Source organism: Dermacentor variabilis, chromosome 3, assembly GCF_050947875.1.
Source record: "Dermacentor variabilis isolate Ectoservices chromosome 3, ASM5094787v1, whole genome shotgun sequence".
Lineage (NCBI taxonomy): Eukaryota > Metazoa > Arthropoda > Arachnida > Ixodida > Ixodidae > Dermacentor > Dermacentor variabilis.
Window position 1 is genome coordinate 228521930 of NC_134570.1, and position 25145 is coordinate 228547074.

The 25145-nt window shown below is 47.4% G+C and overlaps 1 protein-coding gene across 2 annotated transcripts in view; it reads left to right on the plus strand.

Moving 5' to 3' along the window:
• LOC142576686 (glutaryl-CoA dehydrogenase, mitochondrial) overlaps positions 1-25145 on the plus strand; it is an 88762-nt gene that overhangs the window by 43832 nt on the left and 19785 nt on the right. For both annotated transcript variants that reach the window (XM_075686919.1, XM_075686918.1), the window contains exon 5: positions 3136-3355. In XM_075686919.1, coding sequence (XP_075543034.1) covers positions 3136-3355 — 220 coding nt within the window. The remainder of the gene's footprint in view (positions 1-3135; positions 3356-25145) is intronic.

Genomic DNA, 25145 nt, shown 5'->3' on the forward strand with positions numbered 1-25145 from the left:
AATGTAGATACAGTAACAGTAAGGAGCAGGAACAATCGACAAATTCATACAAAAAATGTACAGTTGCAACTAAGAAAAAGCAGAGTAATTTCAAGATCTAAAAAAAAAGAACTGGCTATGCAGAAGAACAAATTGAGTACAGATAATTAGGCAATGTTAAGCATGTTATTAAAAAAACACGTAAAGCGTAATGTATTCGTATAGCAGTACAGTGAAACCTAATTAAACCGTAGTTGGCCAGAGCTCCGAAAAAGTACGTACTATAAACGGTAGTACTGGTTAACCGAAATAGCATGAGATAGCCCACTTACCTGTCAAAAATGGAAGAGAGAGTGCGATGAAAGGGGAAGAAACGTGCAGTATTTATTTACTTCGCTCGACAAAAGTGTTATTTTCATTTGATGCCGCGGTGGCCTAGCAGCGACGACAGCGGTCTCAAACTTACTGAAGCTGCGAGCCAGCTTTTCAACCAGCCCCCTCTTCTCAGCAAACACTCGCATTGCTGATTCCTCGTTAGTGTTGCATATTCTCCGTGTGCGGGCACGGTAGTGTTGCAGAAGTCGCAGGGCACCTTTTCATTGCGGGGTGTTGTTCTTGTTCCAATGACTGCATTCGTGAGGCTGACGTAATGCGCGGCTTCTGCCACTGTCGGACCTGAATCGCCCGTGCTGTCGCTTTCCGTGCCGTCTTTATCACTGTCGCTAGGCGACACTTCGGCTAAACAGAGGCAACGATGGCGAAAAGTCGAATCTCGCAGACAACATCTCTTTGCGGTCGCAGCAGCGTTGCTGAGCAACTTCTTCACATTCCAAATGCCACACACCGTAGTCAACGGTAGACCCATGTCGCGTGCCAGCACCAACTTTTTCGTGTCGCGTTCTGCAGCACGAAGGATGTCTAATTTTTCTTCTATGCTAAGCACCTGGCGTCTTTTTTATCCGAGCTCCGGCATGACGCGAGTCCTATCTTACACGACGCCACAATGCTCTCTGGGACGGCACCGAAATGATGTTGATGTGGCTTCACGCACAGACGCACAGGGCGCTTGGAGGCCGTTGTTCAGATCTCTGAGGCCTGTTGTTCTGCCGGCCGCCCGATGGAGACGAAGCATTGCCGTGTTTGCGCGACACAAAGTGGAAACACTACGTGTTAACCGATACGTACGCAATAAGCTGGTACGGTTTATGTGGATACAAAACATATTATGTTCAATGGCCGCTGAATCGGGGATTTGACTTTACTACTTTTAAAATGAAACTACTGTTTAAGCGGGTACGGTTTAGCGAGGTTTTACTGTAGCTGTTTCTGGCAGCTGATTCCATTCGGAGGTGGTCCGAGGTTAAAAGTGAATAGGTCACAGTTCTGCTATGAGGAACATCAACTTTTTGGAGGTGGTCAATTCTAGCTCATATGAAAGGAGAGGTTTTAATGAGCTGTTCACGAAGATGATTGTTGCGATAGTAAATTTTATGAAAAAGAGTGAGCCGGGATATTTTGCGCTGAATAGTAAATTCCAGAACATTAAGCAGTGACTTCATCATGGTGACACTGGCTGTGCGGTCATAATTGGATAAAATGAAGTGAATGGAATGATTCTGCACTCTTTCAAGTTTGTTTATCAGTGTAGTATCATCGGGATCCCAGATAGACTATGTATATTCAAGTGATGGATGGATGTAAGTGGTGTAGAGAAGCTTTTTAGGTAAATGATGGGGGTGCTACATAGAAATTTCTTCGAAAGTACCCTAGTGAACGGTCAGCTTTGGCGATGATGTACCTTACATGATGGTTCCATGATAGGTTACTACAGATATGAACACTGAGATATTTGTAAGATAAAACAGACTCAAGAGATGTATTAGCAAGATGGTAGTTCTAATTCCATGTTGCACGTTTGACACCAAGCAAGTATGTTATTTAAATTGGTCTGGAGTAAGGCAACATCTTCTTGGTTATCTATTTTTTGGTAAATTACACAGTCATCTGTGAATAGGCAAACATTTGATGAAATGTTACTGGGTAGGTCATTCATGAAAATTAAGAAAAGTAAGGGTCCCAATGCAAACCCTGGGGCACACCCGATAGCAGTGGTTGGACTGGTGAATCAACAGTATTAGCAGAAACAAACTGAGTACGGTTAGAAAGGAAAGGTCGAATCCAGTTGAGCACATTAGGATCTAGGTTTAATTGGCCAAGCTTAAAAAGTAGTAACTGATGACTAACCTTATCAAATGTTTTAGAGTAATGTAAAAAAATACAATCTATTGGAAATGCAGAATTGAGCAAATGATGCAGGCCATTAGTAAAGACCACAAGCTGTGTTTTGCAAGAAAGATTCTTGCGGAAGCCATGTTGTGAGGGTGTAAAAAACTGGTTCGACTCAAGAAAACTAATAAGGTGAGTGAATACAATATGTTCAAAAACTCTACGTGGAAGAGGTGTGAGTGAAATTGGATGGAAATTTGATGGATTGTGTGTTAGCCCAGACTTGTGATCTGGAAATTAAGTGTGCTTTGATTCTTGCCAGGTTGTGACAAGGCCATACAGCCAATTATGCTCAAAAACATTGGAGAGTCAAAAAGTGCACGCTGAAGATGTGTTCCCATCGGGCACAGTCCACCCTTGGGCAGCTTGTGATGTGTGCTTGCAAAGCGTGCATGTGGTGATGCATTGCAAGGCAAGCCCATCGTGGTGGCTTGTGTGCCCTTTAGTTCTTCGCTTCCCTCTGGGATGGCCAGTGGTTATGTCAGCCGGGCACCCTCCATTGTACTACTCCGTGACTACCAGCTACGCACCGCTAAGCGGGGAAAGCAACGTGGGTGAGGAGAAAGTCAAGTGTCCCTGCACAGCTCATCGTTTCCCCTATTCTCTCCCTTATAATCCAACTTGGAATGCCTGGTTTTGTACACGCGCACATTCCAACTTACAGACATCCTTCTATAAATTCTTATGCTGTGTACACAGTGTGAGACATCTTGCACCACTGAGGCAGCTCAGATGGTTCCTGATGAAGACATGTGGACTAATCTTGTATGCAACCTTACAGACAATCTGTGATGCGAAGGATCTGTTTTAAACAGCTTGCAAATTTTGTTAGAGCTCTGCAAACACTCCAACAGGTGCATTGTTCTGCAGGATCACCAACTCACCTGAAGCCGATGTGTTTGTGGTGTGGGCCAAATGTGAGGAGGATGGCATCATCCGGGCCTTTGTGCTTGAGAAGGGCACCCCGGGGCTGACCGCGCCACGCATTGAGGGCAAGTTCTCGTTGCGCGCCTCGGCTACCGGCATGATCATCATGGAGGAGGTCACCGTGCCCGAGGACGCCCTCTTGCCAGCATCGCGGGGCCTCAAGGTACAGCATCTCAGATGAAACTTGTCCCTCGCAACAAGTGGGCTCACTGTCAGTGGCACAGTTGAATTTCATTAATTTGACATTCGCTGTGATAAATTTCAAGCTATAGGCAACAACACTTCGTTCGGTTTCTTAGCATCTTTTTTTTTTCCTTTTCTCTCCTTTTTTTTTTTTCCAGCTGGCGGGACACGCCGGCTAACACGTGGGCGTTGACATGTGATTGACAGACGGCCGGGTCCCTGGCCTTGTGCACAGCACTCCTTTATTCTCAATTCGACATGATAACACACCTTCACTCGTTGCCGCACCCACCTGCATTACACCCTCTCTCCTTTAGAAGAACCCCACCTATATATACTGTGGCGAGGAAAGCACATGTCGCCTTGAAGAAGACAAGTCCACATGTCGAAACGTTGGCTGCTGCTTTCACTTTGTTCTCGTTTTGCTCATCGCCTTGAATTTCCATCTCCCGCCTTCCCCATGTTTTCCCCGTATTAATTTGACTGTGACAGAAGTGACGTACTTGATTGAATCGTCTGGTGGGTAAAGAGGAGGCAGAAAGAACGCTAATACCCACCACTGTTTCAAGCGGCAGTTTTTCTGGCTTCAAAGTACAAGGCAAAGGGTGTGCGGATGGCCCACCCAATTTCTTACCAAGAAAAATGTAGCATTTCTCTGATTATGACAATGAGAAAAATGTGGTTCTTTTTTAGACTGTCCAGCATTCTTAAAAAACTGCCTGTGGCAGGTAGCATAATTGTAGTCCCTGAGCTGGATTACTCAAAGTGGGGGACACAACTTGCATGAAAAATCGACATGCATAATCAACTAATCAACAAAAAGTCATCAGTTAAGTTTTGACCTAGTTACTTTACGGCACACATAGCACTTTATGATGGGCCCTGATTCAGCCGGCTGGTCATGGCACCAGTGCTCGAGCCTAGCTCAAACTTGTTCATTCTCGTCTTCTCGATCACCGTGCAGGTGTGCTGCTTCATTTCAGTCTGCCTTCCTCACGGTGTAACGGCCCGTGCACTAGCCACAAAGTGCTTGGGAAGGGTCGCGCGTGCGGCCCGGTCTAGGGTGCAGGTGCCACAAAAAAAAAACAAAAGCACACGAATGTGCACTACTGCAAGCACTCGTATTGTGCTGCAACTCCATCAGTAAATTTGCGCCAATGCGGGGCCGAAAACTTGCATACCATATTACTGCAACTCCACGTTTAAAATGGCAAGTGGCCATGGCTTCGTTTGGACTGCACCGTAAACCATGTAGCAGCTGCCTTTCATTGATGGCTAGCAAACTTATAGAAAAACACCTGCCTTACACTGGGGCAACACTTCAAAGACATTACATTGCCAACAAAGTCTTGACGGGCTTTTGTGTCGACAGCACCGACAAAATCAGCGTACTGTCCATCATTCAACCGAATCCTGGCACAATCGGCCATCGAACTGGCAACGCCATAGCCACAGAGCCTTCACTTGCATATATAAGTAATCACGCTCAAGATGGGAGCCGAAACATGCCTTCGAAGCTGAAGTGCACCAACTTCAGCCCTAACAAGCCGTGCACACGAAGTTTTTGCTGATGTTGATCCTGTTCAGCAAATGTCAGGCTATGTGATAGGCAACATGCAGCAAAAAAAAAAAAAAGAGTCCGTGTGCCTGCTACTGGTGCACCTGAACTTTAATTAAAGGTAAGCAGTTAGGATGAAGGAAACTGCTTCTATAGTTCGGTTCTGGCTTTATCGATTTGAAATCAACTACTATTTACTCTGCACAATGTGTAACACATTAAGCAAAGAAGTGGCTACACATACAGCTGTGCCAACATTAGTAGACATCAGTAGAGATGCAGCTGTCCCAACGTTATGTAGATACGTAAGTCTGTACATGTTGGTACAGTGACACATTTATTAATTAATACCAGAGATGCACTGTTTAGCTCTACTTCAAATGGGAAACAAGAATGGGAAGCATTCGGTACAGCATAAACAACCACCTCACTCAACTACCAGCAGTGTCAGCGATGGCATTCACGTATTTGCGAGCGAACTCTGCAGCCTGTAGACCCTTTCTATGTTTATGAACAGCTCCCAAAAGACTTCTGGTTGAGCCCTCTGGAACAACACAATTGAAGTAGTAACCTCGCGCAATAGATAAGAAAGGTGGACAAAGACAAGCGCTACACTCACAAATGTTTAATGGAAGGATAGAATCATACATATATATCCTCTTGTCACGCATGCGCATGCCAAACAAAAAAGAACAGGCACATGCACATCAAGGCGGTTGCGCAAGAAGTCAAATTCGGCATCAAGTAATGACATGGAAGGATTACTTATACACCTATCGCTATTCTTGATAAAGAAGGCCTCAAGTGCAAGCCTAGAAGAGGCGTTGCTGCTCCTGCCCACAATAGTAGACTTGAGGCCTTCTTTACGTTTTGACATTATTTAATATCAACAATGTGCTGTTTATTTGAAGCTAACGACGATCTGTCGAGATGTTGATGTAAACAAGTGCACCGCTTTGGTAAATCCAATATGGAAGGCTGCACTTGAAGACCTCTTGAATATGCAAAATGTCTAAAGAATGTGTAAAACCATTATAAAAAGCGAGCTGCAATTGCCCCCATAAATCGTTGACAACAGATTACAAAGACTGGCTGTGTTGGCAGAGGGGACTTGGCGTGCCTTTATCAGCAGCACGGTTGGCACAACAGTGCAATCAGGATTTCTCACCAAGTAGCCAGTGAGTTCTACGTGACTTCTAGGAACTACATGCTGCCCCAGAGAAGCCATGAATAATTAATCGTGATCCACAAAATGCACAACCAACGCAAGCCCATCATGGGTGCTGGTACGCAAATCGACAGGCGAAAGCCCCGGCACCCTACCAAAACATTTCCAGAAGTGTGCGGCAGGGGGCAGCACAGAAAATGAAAAAGACAGGGTGATGTTGGTTGTATTTGTGTTCCGGACATGCCATAAACTTATGTATAGTGTCATGGAACTTCTTTCAAAGTTATAACCGAACTCTGCAATTCAATAGAATGCATTATGTTGTGAAAATGTCCACAAATGCCAAGTAGTTAGTTTTATTCTGAACAGATCATTATTATCCCAGTTGCCCTCAGAATAGAGAATGTCAAATGTGGCTCCAATGCATAACTGCCCAACACGACGGCGTTGAGTGGCAGTGATGAACATTGAGGAACACGGTGAACATTTTGTCTCGAAATGCAAAGCTGGGCAGTGTATGGAGGCAGCAGTGGTGGAACAGCTGTACCAACAGGTGACTTTAGAAAGTGGCACGTGCCCTCAAGCGGCTGCCAGTAAGGCATTATGGGAATCCATGAGGAAAGGCGCTCTGTCGTCTGCTTCATTTGCAGCCACCTGCATAGTATGTGCCTTGACTGTTAACTGGGGTCAAGCCTCTCTTCTACCGAACTTGGCTAACCATAGTACAAAAGGTTAGAAAGAAAAGCATGGTGGCCACAATATGCCGTGCGGGTTCAGGAGGATCTCCTCCGCACAGTCAGTGCTCCGCGCAGTGCTTTTTGCCTGTTGGGTGTATGCAGCGAAGCCCGGGAATTTTTGTGACTTGCTTTTGCTAAACACATGAAACACTTAGCCACAATGCATTGCCGAGAGGACTGTGACATGCCATCAGAACATGAGATAGGTTTTATCTACACTACTACTTTGTTGCAGTTCAACCGTGCGTATCCATGAATACATTCCAGCAGCAATCACATTTAAAGTTATTCAGCGGGTAAAGAGCTTGTCGTGGGGCACTTAGCCGTGTATATTATGCCCTAGAATATGCCTCATGCCAGTTAGAATACAGAAAATGCTATTTTGAACCGATATCTGTGAATGTCTTTCTACACATTTGACAAGTTGCCAGGGACTATCGACATATTGCACGTAAACGTTACCTGCCGCTGGTGCTTTCTTCCAAATGTGTATTGAAAAATATGCCTTGGTAATATACTGGTAACATATTGGTAACAGCTGTGAGGTTCCTGTTAGTGTGCTTTTTATCTTTAAGAGCATGCGAGAGCACACTGTTCCACAAGACACTGTGCAACCCCTATATGATTGCAGCAGTCATCCAATGATGTGTACAAGCCTTCCGCATGTCTTCTGGGCAGATATTCTTATGGAAGGATGAAAGAAGAGAGAGGAAGAAGAAGATCGGAGACACTGGCTGCTGTGCGTGTTGTTGGTGCTCAGCCATCTGAACTACTCTGACTCATCCTGTATATATATTGTAAATATAGTCTTTCTGTACTCGCAACATCCCCGAAACATATTGGTGGGAGGTGCAGGGTACCACGGCTGGAAATGTAGCTCCACAGTGGACGTCGCATCACCGTCTGCACCATGAATGACGGTGAGCATGCGGGATCAACGTCGTTGCCACCTCCAACGTCACCGTCGCCAGCTACATCGTTGTTAGCTTCGGTTGTGGTTGTGGTTGTGCAACCCAAGGATCTTGGAACTTCCTGCGGGACCGATGGCGCTGACGTCGAAGAGTGGGTGGCTATGTATGAACGCGCGAGTGGAATCAACAGATGGGACCCAACACTAATGCTAGCTAACCTGTTGTTCTACCTAAGAGGCCCAGCAAAGGTGTGGTAAGAAAACCATGAAAAGAAGCTAACCAGCTGGGACCAATGCAAAGAGAAGCTGACAGAGTTGTTTGGCAAACCAGCCGGCTGTAAAATTGCCGCAAAGCAGGAACTGGCCTCCCATGCCCAATCCCCCATGCAGTCCTATGTCTCGTACATCCAGGATGTGCTGACACTTTGTCGTAAAGCCGATCACGACATGACAGAAGCTGAGAAGGTCGGGCACGGGCATGTGCTTAAGGGCATTGCTGACGACGCCTTTAACCTGCTCACGTGCAAAAGCTGCTCTGCAGTTGATGCTATCACTAAAGAGTGCCAACAATTCGAGCAGGCCAAAAGCCAACGCGTCTTGCACCCATTTGCCAGACATCCCAATACTGCCGCAACGTCGATGTGTGAAGATCAACCCGCACAGCAGTATGCATCGCCAACAGAGGACTTGGTGCAAATCGTTCGATGTGAACTGGATGCGATGGCGCCCGCAGCTTTCTATTTGCGTAGCCCTGATGCTACCACTTTTTCCGTTCCTCTCGTACAAGCCATCGTTTGCCAGGAACTTGAAAACATTGATTTACATTCTGTATGTGCTGTCGCCAATCCAAGAGCTAACGAATGCCCTTCTACTATTTTTGCTCTACCCCGACGCTTCTCTCCGTGTTATTGCAAGCCGGCTGAGTGGAGAACTGTGGATGACCAGCTGATTTGTTTCACCTTTAGCGGCATTGGTCATGTCGCCCGATACTGTCGCAACTCGTGGCCCTCAACACCTTGCACGCCGACCAACCTGAGCCATTTTGATGGAAATGCCCGCAATGCTTCACCCGCCGCCGAGTCTAACAGTGCTGACAACTCTGATAGGAACACGTGATACAGTCACTCACCATCGCCGTGCAGACACCAGTCTCGTTCATCACAAACACGTCGCCCATCTTCCCGTTCGCCGCAGCCACATCGCCTTTCATCCCCTATCGCTTTTGGCCACACCCTTTCTGAAAACTAATGGGCCATTAGGAACAACCTAATTTTCGTAGAAAAACTAAGAAATGCAGCCCTCGGAAGTGGTGCTGCATTGCCTACTATTGCAGCAAATCCTCTGTCTGTGCCCATAAGGAGAAGTGTAGTTGACGTTAAAATACACAGCATACCTGTCCAAGCACTCTTCGACACTGGAGCCCACGTAACTGTGATGAGTGCTAGTCTACGTAGATGTTTAAAGAAGGTCGTCACTCCAGCAGCTGCTTGACTGCTTCGTGTGGCCGACGGCGGCATGCTGGTTGTTCTTGGAATGTGTACTGCGCGTTCGATTATAGCTGGCCACCCTACTTTTGTTCTCTTTGCTGTGATCGACAACTGCCCTCACGACGTTATCCTTGGATTGGACTTTTTGGCTCTCATCGACTGCGCGATCGGCATTGTTCAGTTGGAACTGTCTCAACTTGCCGATGCTCCGAGCACCACCCCAGTGCCCTTGTGCTCGCTTCACGATGTGCGTCTGTCACCCAAGGCAGTTACGTCACTTTGACCGCCCAGCCACAGGTTCCTGACGGTGAATATGTGCTTCGCCCAATCATCGACATGCTTTTGAACCGGAACGTTGCTGTTCCACATACTTTGGTCACGGTTACTAATAACAACATTGTTCTTCTGCTTCTCAATTTCAGCCTGTGCCCTCAAGTGATTCCGGCTGGCATGTTCTTGGCCAGCGTTTCTAGTGGTTCTGAATTTGGCATTGAGAGTCTGAATGCCGAGAGTGGCTTATTAGCGCCAGTTGCAGCTCACAGCTCTGGTTCTTTAACGGATGACTTCAAGAAAATGATTGCACCTGACCTCACCTCTGCACAGGCCACGGACATACGTCTCCTTCTTGAATCGTACAGTCATATCTTTGGTTTCAGCAACAGGCCTTTAGGCCAAACATCTGTTGTTGTCCACCGTATAAACACTGGAGACACGAATCTTATTCGTTGGCTTCCCTATCAGGTATCGCATGCTGAACATCAAGTTATGCAAATAGAAGTGGACAAAATGCTCCGCAAAGGGGTCATTGAGCCATCAGCCAGCCCTTGGGCTTCACCTATCATACCTGTGAAAAAAAAAGATGGTACCTGGCATTTTTGTGTCGACTATCGCCACTTAAACATGATAATGCAAAAAGACATCTACCCACTACCACGCATTGATGACGCCTTGGACTGCGTGCATGGAGCTAAATACTTCTCGCCCATCAATCTCTGATCTGGCTACTGGCAGATCTCAGTTGATGAAATGGACCGCGAGAAGACGGCCTTCATCACGCCGGATGGCTTGTATATATATTTATTTTTATTCAAGTACCCTAAAGGCCCATGCGGGCATTACAAAGGGGTGTTACAATGAATTAGTGATATGTACAGTATACGCATTTCAACAGATAATGCATGCTACAATAAAAAGAACACAAGCGGAAAAACAGGAAAACAAACAAAAAGAAACCGGTAAAAGCAATACAACGACACATTCTAAGTGCTGAAGATACATATAGATTTAAACTGGGTGTTACACAAAATCAACGTAACTTGGTCACTTTGTACAAGGAAAAATACTTCATAAAAACATACACATACCAGCAGATACTGCACGAAACAATGAAAAGCACAAGCAGAAAAGATTTTATGCAGTACAGTGACCCTGCGCTAACCCAGAACAAAACCATTTGTGCAAGGAACATCAAAATATGGTGAGGAGAAAAAACATAAATAAAGCCGCGCAACAACACAGTGGTCCCTATAACAAATGAGCAAGAGAATACTATGTTAGTACGCTAAAATACTGTTTTAGTTTTGTTAGGAAATCATCGTGACTTAGAGCTGATACGATTTCATGTGGTAACATATTGTCACGTGGTGGTGATGTTAAGAACACAGTAGCAATACTGTGAAAGGCAAAACTAGACTTTATTGGGCGAACCTGTGCCCACAAAACAGGCTACACTTATAGCACAACGAGAGCGGCGAACACAGTCGGCGATCGTCGAAAAATCTGATCAGCGGGTCAAGCGTGTCGGCTTTTATAGATCAGTCGTCGAATGTTCCAGATTAACCGATGGGACCCGCGTGTCTTCCACAAAGTTCTACACTATTCGCGCTGCGCATACATGCAATCAGATTACACAAGTTGCGGGGCAAGACAGTGTACGGAACCATCGATAACATTCCATAAACTTCTTTTACATGCAGGCGCGTCTTGAGCTGCGCAATAACATTTGTTAGGCGGCCAAACGTGGTCGCCCGATAAAGTACACGTGTAATTGCCCCCCCTCTTAAAAAGCATCGACCCGATACTGCAAACAAACGAAAGTAATAAAAAAAGAATCACTCGTAGCAAAGAAAACAACAAAATAAGGAAGTTCGTCAGTGTCCATAAGAGGGTTTAAGGCGCACCACGTGGACCACTTCAGATCGTGCGCGGCGCCGCTGTGAATGCGAAATGCCATCTGGCACAACCTCATAGTTCAGTGCGCCAATACGACGGATGACCTTGTAAGGTCCGAAATAGCGTCGCAGTAGTTTCTCACTGAGTCCTCGTCGGCGTATTGGTGTCCATACCCAAACACAGTCGCCGGGCTAATACTCGACGAAGCGTCGTCGGAGGTTGTAGTGTCGACTGTCGGTACGCCGCTGGTTCTTGATCCGTAGGCGGGCGAGCTGTCGAGCTTCTTCAGCGCTTAAGATAGGTAGCGATGTCAAGATTCTCCTCGTCAGTTACGTGCTGCAGCATGGCGTCGAGCGTCGTCGTCGGGTTCCTGCCGTAAACCAGCTTGAACGGCGTGATCTGTGTTGTTTCTTGCACCGCCGTGTTGTAAGCGAATGTTACGTACGGCAGGACAGCATCCCAGGTCTTGTGTTCGACGTCGACGTACATCGCTAGCATGTCGGAGAGGGTCTTATTCAGCCGCTCCGTAAGACCATTTGTGTGCGGGTGGTAGGCCGTTGTCCTCCTGTGCCTTGTCTGACTGTATTTCAGAATGGCTTGGGTGAGCTCCGCTGTAAAGGCCGTTCCTCTGTCGGTAATGAGGACTTCTAGGGCGCCATGTCGCAGCAGGATGTTTTCGACAAAGAATTTCGCCACTTCAACTGCTCTACCTTTTGGCAGTGCTTTAGTTTCAGCGAAGCGGGTGAGGTAGTCCGTCGCCACGACGATCCACTTATTTCCGGTTATTGACGTCGGAAAGGGTCCCAGCAAGTCCATCCCGATCTGCTGGAATGGTTGGCAAGGAGGCTTGATTGGCTGTAGTAATCCGGCTAGCCTTGTCGGCGGTGTCTTGTGTCGCTCACAGTCTCGGCATGTTCTGACATAACGGGCGACATCGGCGGTCAGGCGCAGCCAATAATACTTTTCTTGTATCCTCGATAGTGTCCGGGAAAATCCAAGGTGTCCAGCGGTCGGATCGTCATGTAGGGCGTGCAATACTTCTGGACGAAGTCCTGACGGGACAACAAGAAGGTAGTTGGCGCGGACTGGTGAGAAGTTCTTCATGAGTAGATTGTCTTGAAGCGTGAAGGAAGATAATCTGCGCTTAAATGCCCTGGGGACAACGTCGGTCTGCCCTTCCAAATATTCGACGAGGCCTTTTAGCTCCGGGTCTGCCCGTTGCTGTTCAGCAAAGTCTTCCGCGCTTATCATTCCAAGGAAGGCGTCGTCATTCTCGTCATTTTGCGGCGGCGGGTCAATGGGTGCGCGTGATAGGCGATCGGCATCGGAGTGTTTTAGTCTGGACTTGTAGGTTACAGGGATGTCGTATTCTTGTAGTCTGAGGCTCCACCGCGCCAGTCGTCCTGAAGGATCCTTTATATTCGCTAGCCAACACAATGCGTGATGGTCACTGATGACTTTGAATGGCCTGTCGTAAAGATAAGGGCGAAATTTAGCTGTAGCCCAAACAATGGCGAGGCATTCCTTTTCGGTTGTAGAATAGTTGCCTTCCGCTTTTGACAGTGACCGGCTAGCGTAAGCTATCACCTGTTCGACTCCGTTTCTCCTCTGGACTAGAACGGCACCGAGGCTTAGGCTACTGGCGTCAGTATGGATTTCTGTATCGGCGTACTTGTCGAAGTGCGCAAGTACCGGCGGCGACGGCATGCGTCGTTTGAATTCTTCAAATGCGTCTGCCTGCGGCGTTTCCCACTTGAACTCAACATCGCATTTAGTTAGACGTGTCAACGGCTCGGCGATGCATGAAAAGTCCTTGACAAAGCGCCTGTAGTAGGCACACATGCCAAGGAATCTACGCACTGCCTTCTTGTTGATGGGTTGTGGGAACTGTGCGATGGCAGCTGTCTTTTGCGGGTCTGGACGGACACCAGATTTGTTGATTACGTAGCCTAGGAACAGAAGCTCATCGTAAGTGAAGTGGCATTTTTCCGGCTTCAGAGTAAGCCCTGACGACTTGATGGCCTTTAGTACTGTCGCAAGCCGCCTGAGGTGATCGTCGAAATTTTCGGCGATGACAACGACGTCATCCAAATAAACGAGACAGGTCTGCCACTTCAATCCTGCCAACACCGTGTCCATGACGCGCTGGAACGTTGCAGGCGCCGAGCACAGTCCGAATGGCATAGGCCGTCTGGGGTGATGAAGGCCGTCTTTTTGCGATCTCTTTCATCGACTTCTATTTGCAATAGCCAGACTTGAGGTCCATCGATGAGAAGTATTTAGCGTTGCAGAGCCGATCCAATGCGTCGTCTATTCGTGGGAGGGGGTATACGTCCTTCTTCGTGATCTTGTTCAGAAGACGATAATCGACGCGGAAACGTAGGGTTCTGTCCTTTTTGTTTACCAGGACAACAGGGGATGCCCACGGGCTTTTCGACGGCTGGATGATGTCGTTGCGCAGCATTTCGTGGACTTGTTCTCTTATAGCTGCACGTTCTCGCGGCGAAACTCGGTAAGGATTTTGGCGGAGTGGTTGAGCGCACTCCTCGGTGATTATGCGATGCTTGGCGACTGGTGTTTGTCGAATCCTCGATGACATTGAAAAGCAGCCTTTGTATCGTCGGAGCAGACTTCTGAGCTGCTGTTGCTTAACCACGGGGAGACTTGGATTAATGTCGTACTCTGGTTCGGGAACCATGGTCGTCGGGGTAGATGCGGCAGAATCCGAGAGGACAAACGCATTACTGGTTTCCAGAATTTCCTCGATGTACGTGATCGTCGTGCCCTTGTTGATGTGCTTGAACTCCTGGCTGAAGTTTGTCAGCAACACTTCAGTTTTCCCTCCATGCAGTCGAGCGATCCCTCTTGCGACGCAAATTTCACGGTCTAGCAGTAGACGTTGGTCACCTTGGATGACGCCTTCTACATCAGCGGGTGTTTCGGTGCCAACCGAAATAACAGTGCTCGAGTGAGGCGGGATGCTCACTTGATCTTCGAGAACACTCAAGGCGTGGTGACTACGAAAGCTCTCCGGCAATATCGCTTGATCTTCCGACAGCGTTATCGATTTTGACTTCAGGTCTATGATTGCGCCATGTTGGTTCAGGAAGTCCATGCCGAGAATGAGGTCTCGTGAACACTGTTGGAGGATAACAAAGGTGGCAGGGTAAGTCCGGTCATGAACGGTTATTCTTGCCGTGCAGATTCCAGTCGGCGTAATGAGGTGTCCTCCAGCGGTCCTAATTTGGGGGCCCTCCCATGCAGTCTTAACCTTATTCAACTGGGCGGCGATGTGTCCACTTATTACGGAGTAATCAGCCCCTGTGTTGACTAAGGCAGTGACTGCGTGGCCATCGAGAAGTACGTCGAGGTCGGTGGTTCTTTGTCTGGCATTGTAGTTGGGTCTTGGCGTCGGATCACGGCTGCGTTGTGTTGAACTGAAGCTGGAACGTCGCGTCGTCAAGTCGTCTTTCGTCGGTGTAGTCTTGGCTGCCTGACTTCGTCGGGACGGCGGCGTGTCGTCATTAGGTGCTCGAGATGGTTTCTTCGTCATCTTCATCGGCGGCGGAGGATCTTCATCAGTTTGACGAACAGCAACTGCACCTCCATCGGTTGCTGCTTTTAGTTTTCCGGATATGGGCTCGCTGACCGGCTCCGGGCTGGGTCAGTGTATGGTTGGCGCTGCGGCGAGAGGTAGCAGCCTGGTGATGGCGAACGCGACGGTCGTCGAGAGCTCCACTGAGTAGCAGCGAGGTAGTCGGTGATATCGTGAGGGCGTTCACTTTGCTGCGGGTGCGGAGCGTTGACGGCGAAACCTCGCAGTCCCATCTGCCGGTATGGGCATCGGCGATACACATGGCTGGCTTCTCCGCAGTGATAGCAGAGCGGGCGGTGGTCGGGGGCTCGCCAAATGTCCGTCTTCCTCGCGTAGGTGCGCTGGGCGATGGGTGGGCGTGCTGGCGGTGGCGGCGGACGACGGAATTGCGTCGTTGCAGGGCCCTGGCGTGGTTGCGGAGGGGGACCTTGACAGCGTGCGACGGCGGCGTATGTCATCGCTTCTGGCTGGGGCTGCGGTAATTCTGGTTGCAGCTCGGGAACTCCAAGCGATCGGTGCACCTCTTCTTTCACAATGTCGGCGATCGAAGCCACTTGGGGATGCGATGAAGGCAGGACCTTGCGCAGTTTTTCGCACACATTGGCCCTGATGGCGTACTGCGGCGTGAGCCCCTGGCGGTTATATTGCCGGGCGCGCATCTATAGAGTTTTCTCGATCCTGGACGCCTCTGCAGAAAACTCAGCTACGGTCTCCGGCGAGTTACAAATAAGTCAGGCAAAAAGTTCTTGCTTGACGCCCCGCATCAGGAAGCGTACTTTTTTCTCCTCTGACATTTCCAGGTCGGCGTGCCGGAAAAGACTGGCCATCTCCTCCGTGAAGATCGCGATCATCTCGTTTGGCAGCTGCACTCTGGTTTCTAGTAGTTCTTGGGTTCGCTCTTTTCACACGACGCTTGTAAACGTTTGCAAGAAGCCGCTTCGAAACAGGTCCCATGTCGTTAAGGTGGCTTCTCGATTCTCGAACCAGGTCCTGGCGGCGTCTTCCAGTGCGAAATAGACATGCCGCAACTTGTCGTCGCTGTGCCAGCTGTTAAACGTAGCGACCCTCTCATACGTCTCCAGCCAGCTTTCCGGGTCCTCAAATGTGGAACCGCGGAACGTCGGTGACTCCCTGGGCTGCTGCAGAACTATTGGGGCTGCTCCGGCTGCCATTGCGGCTGTCTTCTTGGTTGTCTCTGAACGAACTACTCTGACGATCTTCTTGGTCGTTTCTGGTAGAATTCCGTGTTCCGGGGGCAGCTGCTGTAGCCGACGGCTTGCTCGATGTTCCGGGACGGCGCTGGTGTTGTCTTTGCCGTCCGGGCTTGGATTAAGGCTTGTCGGGGGCGTCCGGTACATGAACGTAAAGCACCTCCACCAGATGTCACGTGGTGGTGACGTTAAGAACACAGTAGCAATACTGTGAAAGGCAAAACTAGACTTTATTGGGCGAACCTGTGCCCACAAAACAGGCTACACTTATAGCACAACGAGAGCGGCGAACACAGTCGGCGATCGTAGAAAAATCTGATCAGCGGGTCAAGCGTGTCGGCTTTTATAGATCAGTCGTCGAATGTTCCAGATTAACCGATGGGACCCGCATGTCTTCCACAAAGTTCTACACTATTCGCGTCGCGCATACATGCAATCAGATTACACATGTTGCGGGGCAAGACAGTGTACGGAACCATCGATAACATTCCAGAAACTTCTTTTACATGCAAGCGCGTCCTGAGCTGCGCGATAACATTTGTTAGGCGGCCAAACGTGGTCGCTCGATAAAGATAAGTACACGTGTCAATATTCCAATGATATATCACGAGAAAGAGGGGCGAGTGTCTCAAGAAGGTAGTGCGCGCAAGAACGGGCTGCACTTTAAGGAATGATCAAGGCGCAGGAAGATACGATGGGCGGGCCTGATGTGGCATGCGCTGAAAGACGACCAGCAGTGATATAGCTTGTGAAAATGGGAACGAAGTCCTGTCAGCCTTCGATTATAGTGAGGGGAGATTTAGAGATATTTTTATGTCAGTGATGCTAGAAGTTCATGAGTAATTTTTCGTGATGAAGTGGGCTGCTCTGTTTTGGACTGACTCGAGCTTGTTTATGAGGTACGATTGATGCGGATTCCAAATAAAATATGCGAACTCCATTTTCGAACGAACTAGTGTCGTATAGGCTAATAATTTAGTGGACTTGTTTGCCGAGTAGAGGTTACGCCTAATGTAGCCAAGGGTTTTACAAGCGCTGCTAGTAATCGCATCGATGTGATGATTCCATGAAACATTTGAAGATAAATGAATTCCCAAATATTTTATTGTTTGCGCATGTGCAATACTAATGTCGTTCATCACGTAACAGGTAGCCCTAGGGTTATTAGATCTAGTGAAAGCTATAGCCTTAGTTTTTGAAACATTTATTTCCATTTGCCACTGTTTACACCGGTCGGTAATTTTCGCGAGGTCAGATTGCAAAATGTCAGTGTCGAAAGAGTTAATTATTCGTCTATAAATTACGCAATCATCTGCAAATCGTCTTATTGTAGACTTAATATTATTGCTGATGTCGTTGACGTATAGCAGGAATAAAATTGGTCCCAATACAGATCCCTGCTGCACTCCAAATTTAACTAGTGATTGCGGAGAAGAAAATTCATTAGCAGTTACAAATTGGTACCGGTTAGTTAAAAAGTTACTAATCCAATTCGTAATCCTACTATTTATTTTAAAATGGCGAAGTTTTAATAATAAACGGTTATGAGCTACCTTATCAAAAGCCTTCGCAATATCAATAAATATGGCGTCTATTTGTGAGGAGTCGTTGATAGCTTGGTGCAGGTCAGAGACTAGCTCGAATAACTGCGCCTCACATGAGCGACCCCGTTGGAAACCGTGTTGGTTAATGAAGAGGAGATTGTGATCGGTTAGGTATTTCATAATTGCTGATGATATAATGTGTTCTAAAAGTTTACATGGAATACTGGTCAGTGAAATAGGTCTGTAGTTTGAGACAGATGACGGGTCACCGGACTTAAAGATTGGAATTATTTTAGCCATTTTCCATTCGTTAGGAACACATCCTGAATCAATAGATTGTTGAAAAAGAGCAGCGAAAATGCGAGATAACACCGGTTTAGTCATTTTTAGTAGTTTTGGACAGATTCCGTCTGGACCGGGAGCCGAGCTGTTAGAAAGACGATCAATAGCAACGATATCACTCATGATGGAGGTAACAGAACCGAGTTCAATGTTAGCGGGAACGGGAAGTTCACTTGTAAAAACGGAACAGAAGAAATAATTTAATGCACTAGCGACCTCCGATGATGGAAGGAATTCACTGTCGTTCTTTATGGAAATGAAGCCTGATGATGATGGTTTGGGGTTTATTACTTTCCTGAATTTTTTGTGTTGTGGACTAACATGTTCGAAATATCATGGTTGAAAAATTTGTCTTTGGCTGCTTCAATTTCTGTTTTGCATAACTTGGATTGTTCCCGATAACACTTCCAGGTATCATCAGATGTCGAAGTTTTAGCTTTTGAATAAGCGCGCTTTTTTTTATTAATACAGCGCCTTACATGAGAGGTGAACCACGCACTTCCAGTAGACAGAGTTATTTGTATTTTTGGTATGTACTTTTTTTGAAGTTCAGTCAGCTTGTTACAAACAATCATCCAGTTATCATTACTATCATGATTATGCATGCCGCTCAAGAATTCTGCACAAGAAGCCGAGAGCTCACTGGTGATCATTTCAACATTTGCTCGCGCATAATCATAAATGGTTTTGTTTTCCTGTACACTTGTTTTGTGCTTCATATCGTATTCACAGTGAAGGACGTTGTGGTCACTAATGTAGTCTGACACATGAGCAGACACGTTGACAGGTTCAGTGGTCAGCACAAGATCGAAGATAGCATCCCCCCGTGTTGGTAAGGAAACTATTTGGCTTAATCTGTACGAAGAAATGATGTCAAGAAAATCCTTACATTCTGCTTTCCTTGGGCCGCCTTCAGCTGTAACCGTCCCCCAGTTAATTCCAGGGTAGTTAAAGTCACTAGCAAGAATAATAGGTGAGCTGGGAAATTTGTTACATACAAAGCTTAGCGATTCATTAAGGCATTTAATGAACGTTTCCTGCGAATCTGGAGGACAATAACAAACATCAACGGCACAAGTTACACGTGAGATCTGAAGCATGACCCACAAAATTTCTCTACAGGAACCCGTGTCAAGTAGGTGTGCTTGGAATTCTTTTTTTACTGCAATTATAACACCACCACCTCGTGTTACTACCCTGTCTTTTCGAAACAAAATAAAGTTTTTAGAAAGAGATAATTCATTATCGGGCACATCGCAAGACAGCCATGTCTCTGTTCCCAGTATTATATCAGCTGAGCAGGACTCGACAAAAGCACAAAAGTGATCCTGTTTTCTGAAAATACTTCTGAAATTTGCCACAGTAATAGACAGTTTTTTGTCATCTGCATTGAAACGTCAATTACCATTCGCGGGAGCCTCGTGTCTAGGGATGGCGACCACTTCATTGCTTGAAGGGTCGACTGTGAAAGTTCCGTTGCCCATTATAAGCTTATCAAACTGCAATTTATATTTTTCTACTGCTGGCGCTTCGCGCGTGCGAAATCACAGAGCGTTTTTCTGATTAGTTGCATTCGCAGTGAAAAATCTTCTTCAATCCAGACTCGAGGGGTTGCGAGGTCCTTTAGTTTGAAAGAGTTTTTCAAGATATTGCTTTTGTCTTTGAAGTTCAGAAATTTAACCACAATGGGCCGAGTGCGATCGGGTTTACGTTGACCGACTTGGTGGGCTCGCTCTATTTCACCTGCTTCGATACCCAGGTTTGCCGTGATAAATTCAGAAATAAGCTTTTCCGTATTGCTCCACTTTTCAGCAGCTTGTTCGGGAATACCCTTGAATACGAGATTATTTCGCCTCATTCGATTATTCAAGTCATCCACAACGATGTTTGCTTGTTGAATCTGTTTCTGCTCTATGTTCTTCAACTGCACTGTAGGTTCTTGAAGAACAGAACCGACAGCCGTGTAACGCTTTCACTCAAGTTTTCAACAGTCTCAAGTCGCTCTTCAATTTTCGAGAGTCGCCTTTTGACGTCTGTCACAGTAGTGTGGATATCTTTAAGTTTATTTGTCACTTCCTTGTGAAATCGCTCGTTTGACACTGTAAGTTCCTTCATTAATGTCATAAGTTGGTCAGTCCTATCTGGACCCGGATTAACCTCAACATCTCCCCCACAGATCAGTAAATGAACAAGAGAAAAAAGGAAAAGTAGTAGGCTTCCACCCACGAAGTAGCGCCTACCAAAGGAACACGACCGGAGCCACACAAGGCTGCATGGCTCCGCAATTCTTCTCGGTTGAATGAAACAGCCAATGCGGGCGCGGTAAGTGCAAAAATCAATACCCATAACTAGTCAGTCAATGACAATGGACACAATGGGGAATTGCAGCCAGCTAGCGATTCAAAATACCTTAAAGAGGCACATTGCTACACACTCACTTAAAGAAACAGCACACTCTTAGCTCGAAGCCTTGGGCTGCAAATCCCGCTCGGTCGGCGTAGGCGATCCTTTTTACAGAACAGAACAGCCGACTAGAGGGTGCTGCAGGCGACGAGCAGTAACAGGACCGATGAACTGCTGATTGTACCTGATTAGATGGCGATTTCAATACACGGCACGAGGTAGTAGTGCACGTGTCTCGTTGATCAGCAATCCGCAGGAACCAAGACCATTCAGCCGACGCTGTTAAACCCAGTGCTGCGCACCCTCAGGGCAGTCGGAGCCTAGAAAAACAGCACACTGTTAGCTCGAAGCTTTGGGCTGCTGATCCCCAAAGTCCCCAATATGAGTTCAAAGTCATGCCCTTTGGCCTACGCAATGCTCCTGTGACATTTGAACTTATGATGGGCTCTCTTGTGCGAGGCTACAACTGGACCAGCTGTGTCCGTTACCTTGACGACGTTATTGTTTTTTCTCCCACATTCGGCAGCCACCTTACCTGACTCGCTGCAATTCTTGCTGTCTTCCGAAAAGCCAACATTCGCCTGAACTCCACGAAGTGACAAATCGGGCACCGTCAGATTACCATGTTGGGACACCTCATTGACACATCCGGTGTCCAACCAGATCCAGAAAAGTTTGTGCCGCACGCAGTTTCCCTGTCCCAACTTCTGCTTCTGACCTGCACTGCTTCGTCGGCCTGTGTTCTTACTTTCGCTGTTTCTTCAAAAACTTCGCCAAAGTTGCTTGGCCTTTGGCCTTTGACAGAAAAACACACCATTCTCATGGGGCCCGGAGCAGGTTCACGCGTTCACCGCTCTCATCGGGTTTCGGACCACCCCTTCCATACTTGCCCACTTTGATCCATCTGCACCGACCGAAGTTCACAGTGACGCAAGCGGCCATGGCATCGGCACTGTTCTCGCCCAACAACAGAATGGTACTGAGTGCGTGATAGCTTACAGCAGCCGCCTGCTGTCACCTGGAGAGAGAAATTACTCCATCATCGAGTGGGAGTACTTGGCTTTAGTTTGGGCTGTCGCCAAGTTCCGGCCATATTTATACGGTTGCACGTTTTCGGTCGTCACAGACCATCACTCACTCTGCTGGCTGTCTTCCCTTCGGGACCCGACTAGATGGCTTGGTCGCTGGGCTTTGCGGCTCCAGGAATTTTTTTTAGTGTCTATTACAAGACTGAATGCCTCCACAAGGATGCTGACTGCCTCTCGTGTCACCCCGTGGACCCTCCTGATCCTGTTGTGCACGATCCCGTGACCTGTGTGATGGCTTTGACTGACATGACTGACATGCACGCTGAACAACAATGCGACGAATCTTTACAGTCCATCATCGCCGTAGTCCAATCTCGCCGCACCGACGGCACGTGCCGCATGTTCGTGCTGTATGACGGCATCCTCTACTGCCGCAATATCAACCCTGACGGCCCTGAGTTGCTCCTTGTCCTTCCTCGTCATCTGCGATCTGTCGTTCTCGAACAACTTCACGATGAAACGACGGCGGGAAACCTTGGAGTTTTGTGTACATACGACCGCATATGACGCTGGTTCTTCTAGCCATGTCTCTACCGCCCTGTGCATTATTATGTTGCAACTTGCGAATTGTGTCAGTGCTGGAAGAAACCTCTCCTTCCACCTGTCATACTATTGCATTCTATTGAAGTTCCCTCTGAACTGTTCTTTTGCGTAGGCCTTGACCTGCTTGGCCCTTTTCTGACGACTAGAGATAATAAGTGGATCGTCGTTGCTACTAATTACGCGACACGCTACGCGATAACAAAGGCATTGCCGACTAGTAGTGTAACAGATGTCGCCGATTTTCTCCTCCACGACGTCATTTTCTACCATGGTGCACCACGACAGTTACTTACCGACTGCGGCTGCTTGTTCTTGTCTCAAGTTGTCGATGACCGCTTCCACTCTTGTGTCACTGAGCACAAGCTGTCCACCTTCTACCACCCACAAACCAACGGTCTTACAGAACATCTCAACCGAAAAATCACAGATGCTGTCGATCTATGTCTCCAACGATCACTGCGACTGGGATGCCACCCTAGCTTATGTGACATTAGTGTATAACTCGTCCCGATGTGACACCGCAGGATATTAGCTCTTTTATCTCTTGTATGGTCGCGACCTCACATTGCTGTTTGACACCATCCTCCCTTCTGTACCGCGTGTTGAAACTGAGTGCGCTCGTGAAGTCATCGATCGCGCTCACATGGCACGTCAAGTCGCCAGGTCTTGTTTATTAGCCTCGCAGCACATACAAAAAGAGTGTTACGACCGCTGCCATCGCGATGTTAAGTTCGCGCCAGGTGCTTGGGTGCTCCTCTGGTCACCATGTTGTTGGGTTGGCCTCTCCCAGAAGCTTCTCTCTCTTGCTACACAGGGCCTTATGAAGTCCTACGACAAGTTAACCCTTTGAGGGTCAATGACAAGAATATACGGCGCCGCGAACGAAGTCCGAAATGGTAGATGCCGTATATTTACGGTGCCATCTGTACCTTTAAAAAGCGCGCCAATTTGCTAGCTTTTTTTTTTTCTGTCATGTGCTGCCACTATGTGGGAATACAGGGAATTTCTTTCGCGCGTCTGCCTCTCTCGGTTTTCGTTGCATGGTTTGTTTTAGTGCTAGTTCGCTCCCGCGCGTCGATATAGTACCGCATATCATATTGACCGCGAATAAAGACGAGGGGGACAGCGGAAGAGAACACATGTGTTCTCTTCCGCTGTCCCTTTTTGTTCTATTTGCGGTCAATATGATTTGCAGTAAACACCATAAGTACCGCTCGTGCATTGGCGCGGGTGGATGGCGGCTTTGGCTTTATTCCGCTGGCGTTTTCAGCTTCTTGCGCTTGCAAAACTGATGGCTATCTCGTTACTAATCGCTCAAAGGGTGACCGCTTGTTTCTCGCTCGTTTAGTGCTCATGGGGGAGCGCATAGGAAGGGTGCCACCGTGCATGCCACCATTGCTTTTCGTCTTTCTTGAGAGTCGCGAAAACTAATTGCCTCTGGTTGGCAATAAGATGAAGATTAGCGGAAGTTTGTCACACGTTTTGCTTTTTTGATGGGCACACAACCACACAGTTTTCTTGAGTGCGCGCACCTATGTAGTTCGATTATGCTATGGATGTACATATTAGTGTAAGAGCAGGAACATTTGAGTGTTGCGAAATAGTCTTGTGTGCACATCTTCAAAGCCTTGAACTAGAACAATGCACCAATTTTCACTTCTTATAAGTTCACTTCCTTTTTTACTGTTGTTATTCATGAATGAAGAGTACATATATACCAACGCAAAATATTTTTTTCTCACTTTACGGTCACCCTAGAAAAATTGTGGTAAATTACGGTCACCCGGGGGTCATGTTACAGAAGGATGAAAGAAGAGAGAGGAAGAAGAAGATCGGAGACGCTGGCTGCTCTGTGTTGATGCTCAGCCATCTTAACTACTCTGACTCATCCTTTCTATATACAGCGAAACCTCGTTAAACCGTAGTTGTCCGGAGCTTGGAAAAAATATGTACTAAACAGTAGTACTGTTTAACCGAAATAGCATGAGATCGACCATTTACCTGTTGAAAATAGAACTCTGTGAGAGTGCGATAAAAGGGGAAAAAACGTGCAGTATTTATTCACTTCACGCGATAAAAGTCTTATTTTCGTTTGATGCTGCGGCGGCCTAGCAGAGACAACAGCAGCCTCAAACTTACTGAAGCTGCGAGGCAGCTTTCCAGCCATCCCCCCTCCTCTCAGCAAACACTTGCATGGCAGATTCCTTGTTGGCGTTACGAATTATCCGTGCACGCATGCGGTAGCACTGCAGAAGTCACGGGACGCCTTTTTCATTGTGGGGTGCTGTTCTCGTCGCGATAATTGCATTCATGAGGCTGACGTAACGCGCAGCTTCTGCCACTGTCGGGCCTGAATTGCCCGTGCTGTCGCTTTCCGTGTCGTCCTCATCACTGTTGCTAGCCGACACTTCGGCAACAACAGAGGCAATGATGGCAAAAAGTCGAACCTCGCAGATGACGTCTCTTTGTGGTTGCAGCAGCGCTGCCGAGCAATTTCTTTGCATTCCAAATGCCACACACCGTAGTCAACAGCAGATCCCTGTCGCATGCCAACGCCGACTTCTTCGTGTCACGTTCGATAGCACGAACAATGTCTAATATTTCTTCTATGCTGAGCATCCGGCGCCTTTTTTATCCGAGCTTTGGCATGACGCGAGTCCTCACTTCCGCAATGCCACAACGCTGTCTGGCACGCTGCCAAAATGATGTTGATGTTGATGTGGCTTCATGCGCGAACGCACAGGGCGCTTGGAGGCCGTTGTTCTGATCTCTGAAGCTTGTTGTTCTGCTGGGCCACCTGATGAAAATGATGCACTGGCGGGTTTGAGCGACGAAAAGTGGAAACACTACATGTTAACCGATATGTACGCAATAAGCTAGTACGGTTTATGTGGATACAAAACACATTATGTTTAATGGCTGCTGAGTTGGGAATTTGACTACTTTAAAAATGAAACTACTGTTTAAGCGGGTACGATTTAACGAGGTTTTACTGTATTGTAAACATAGTCT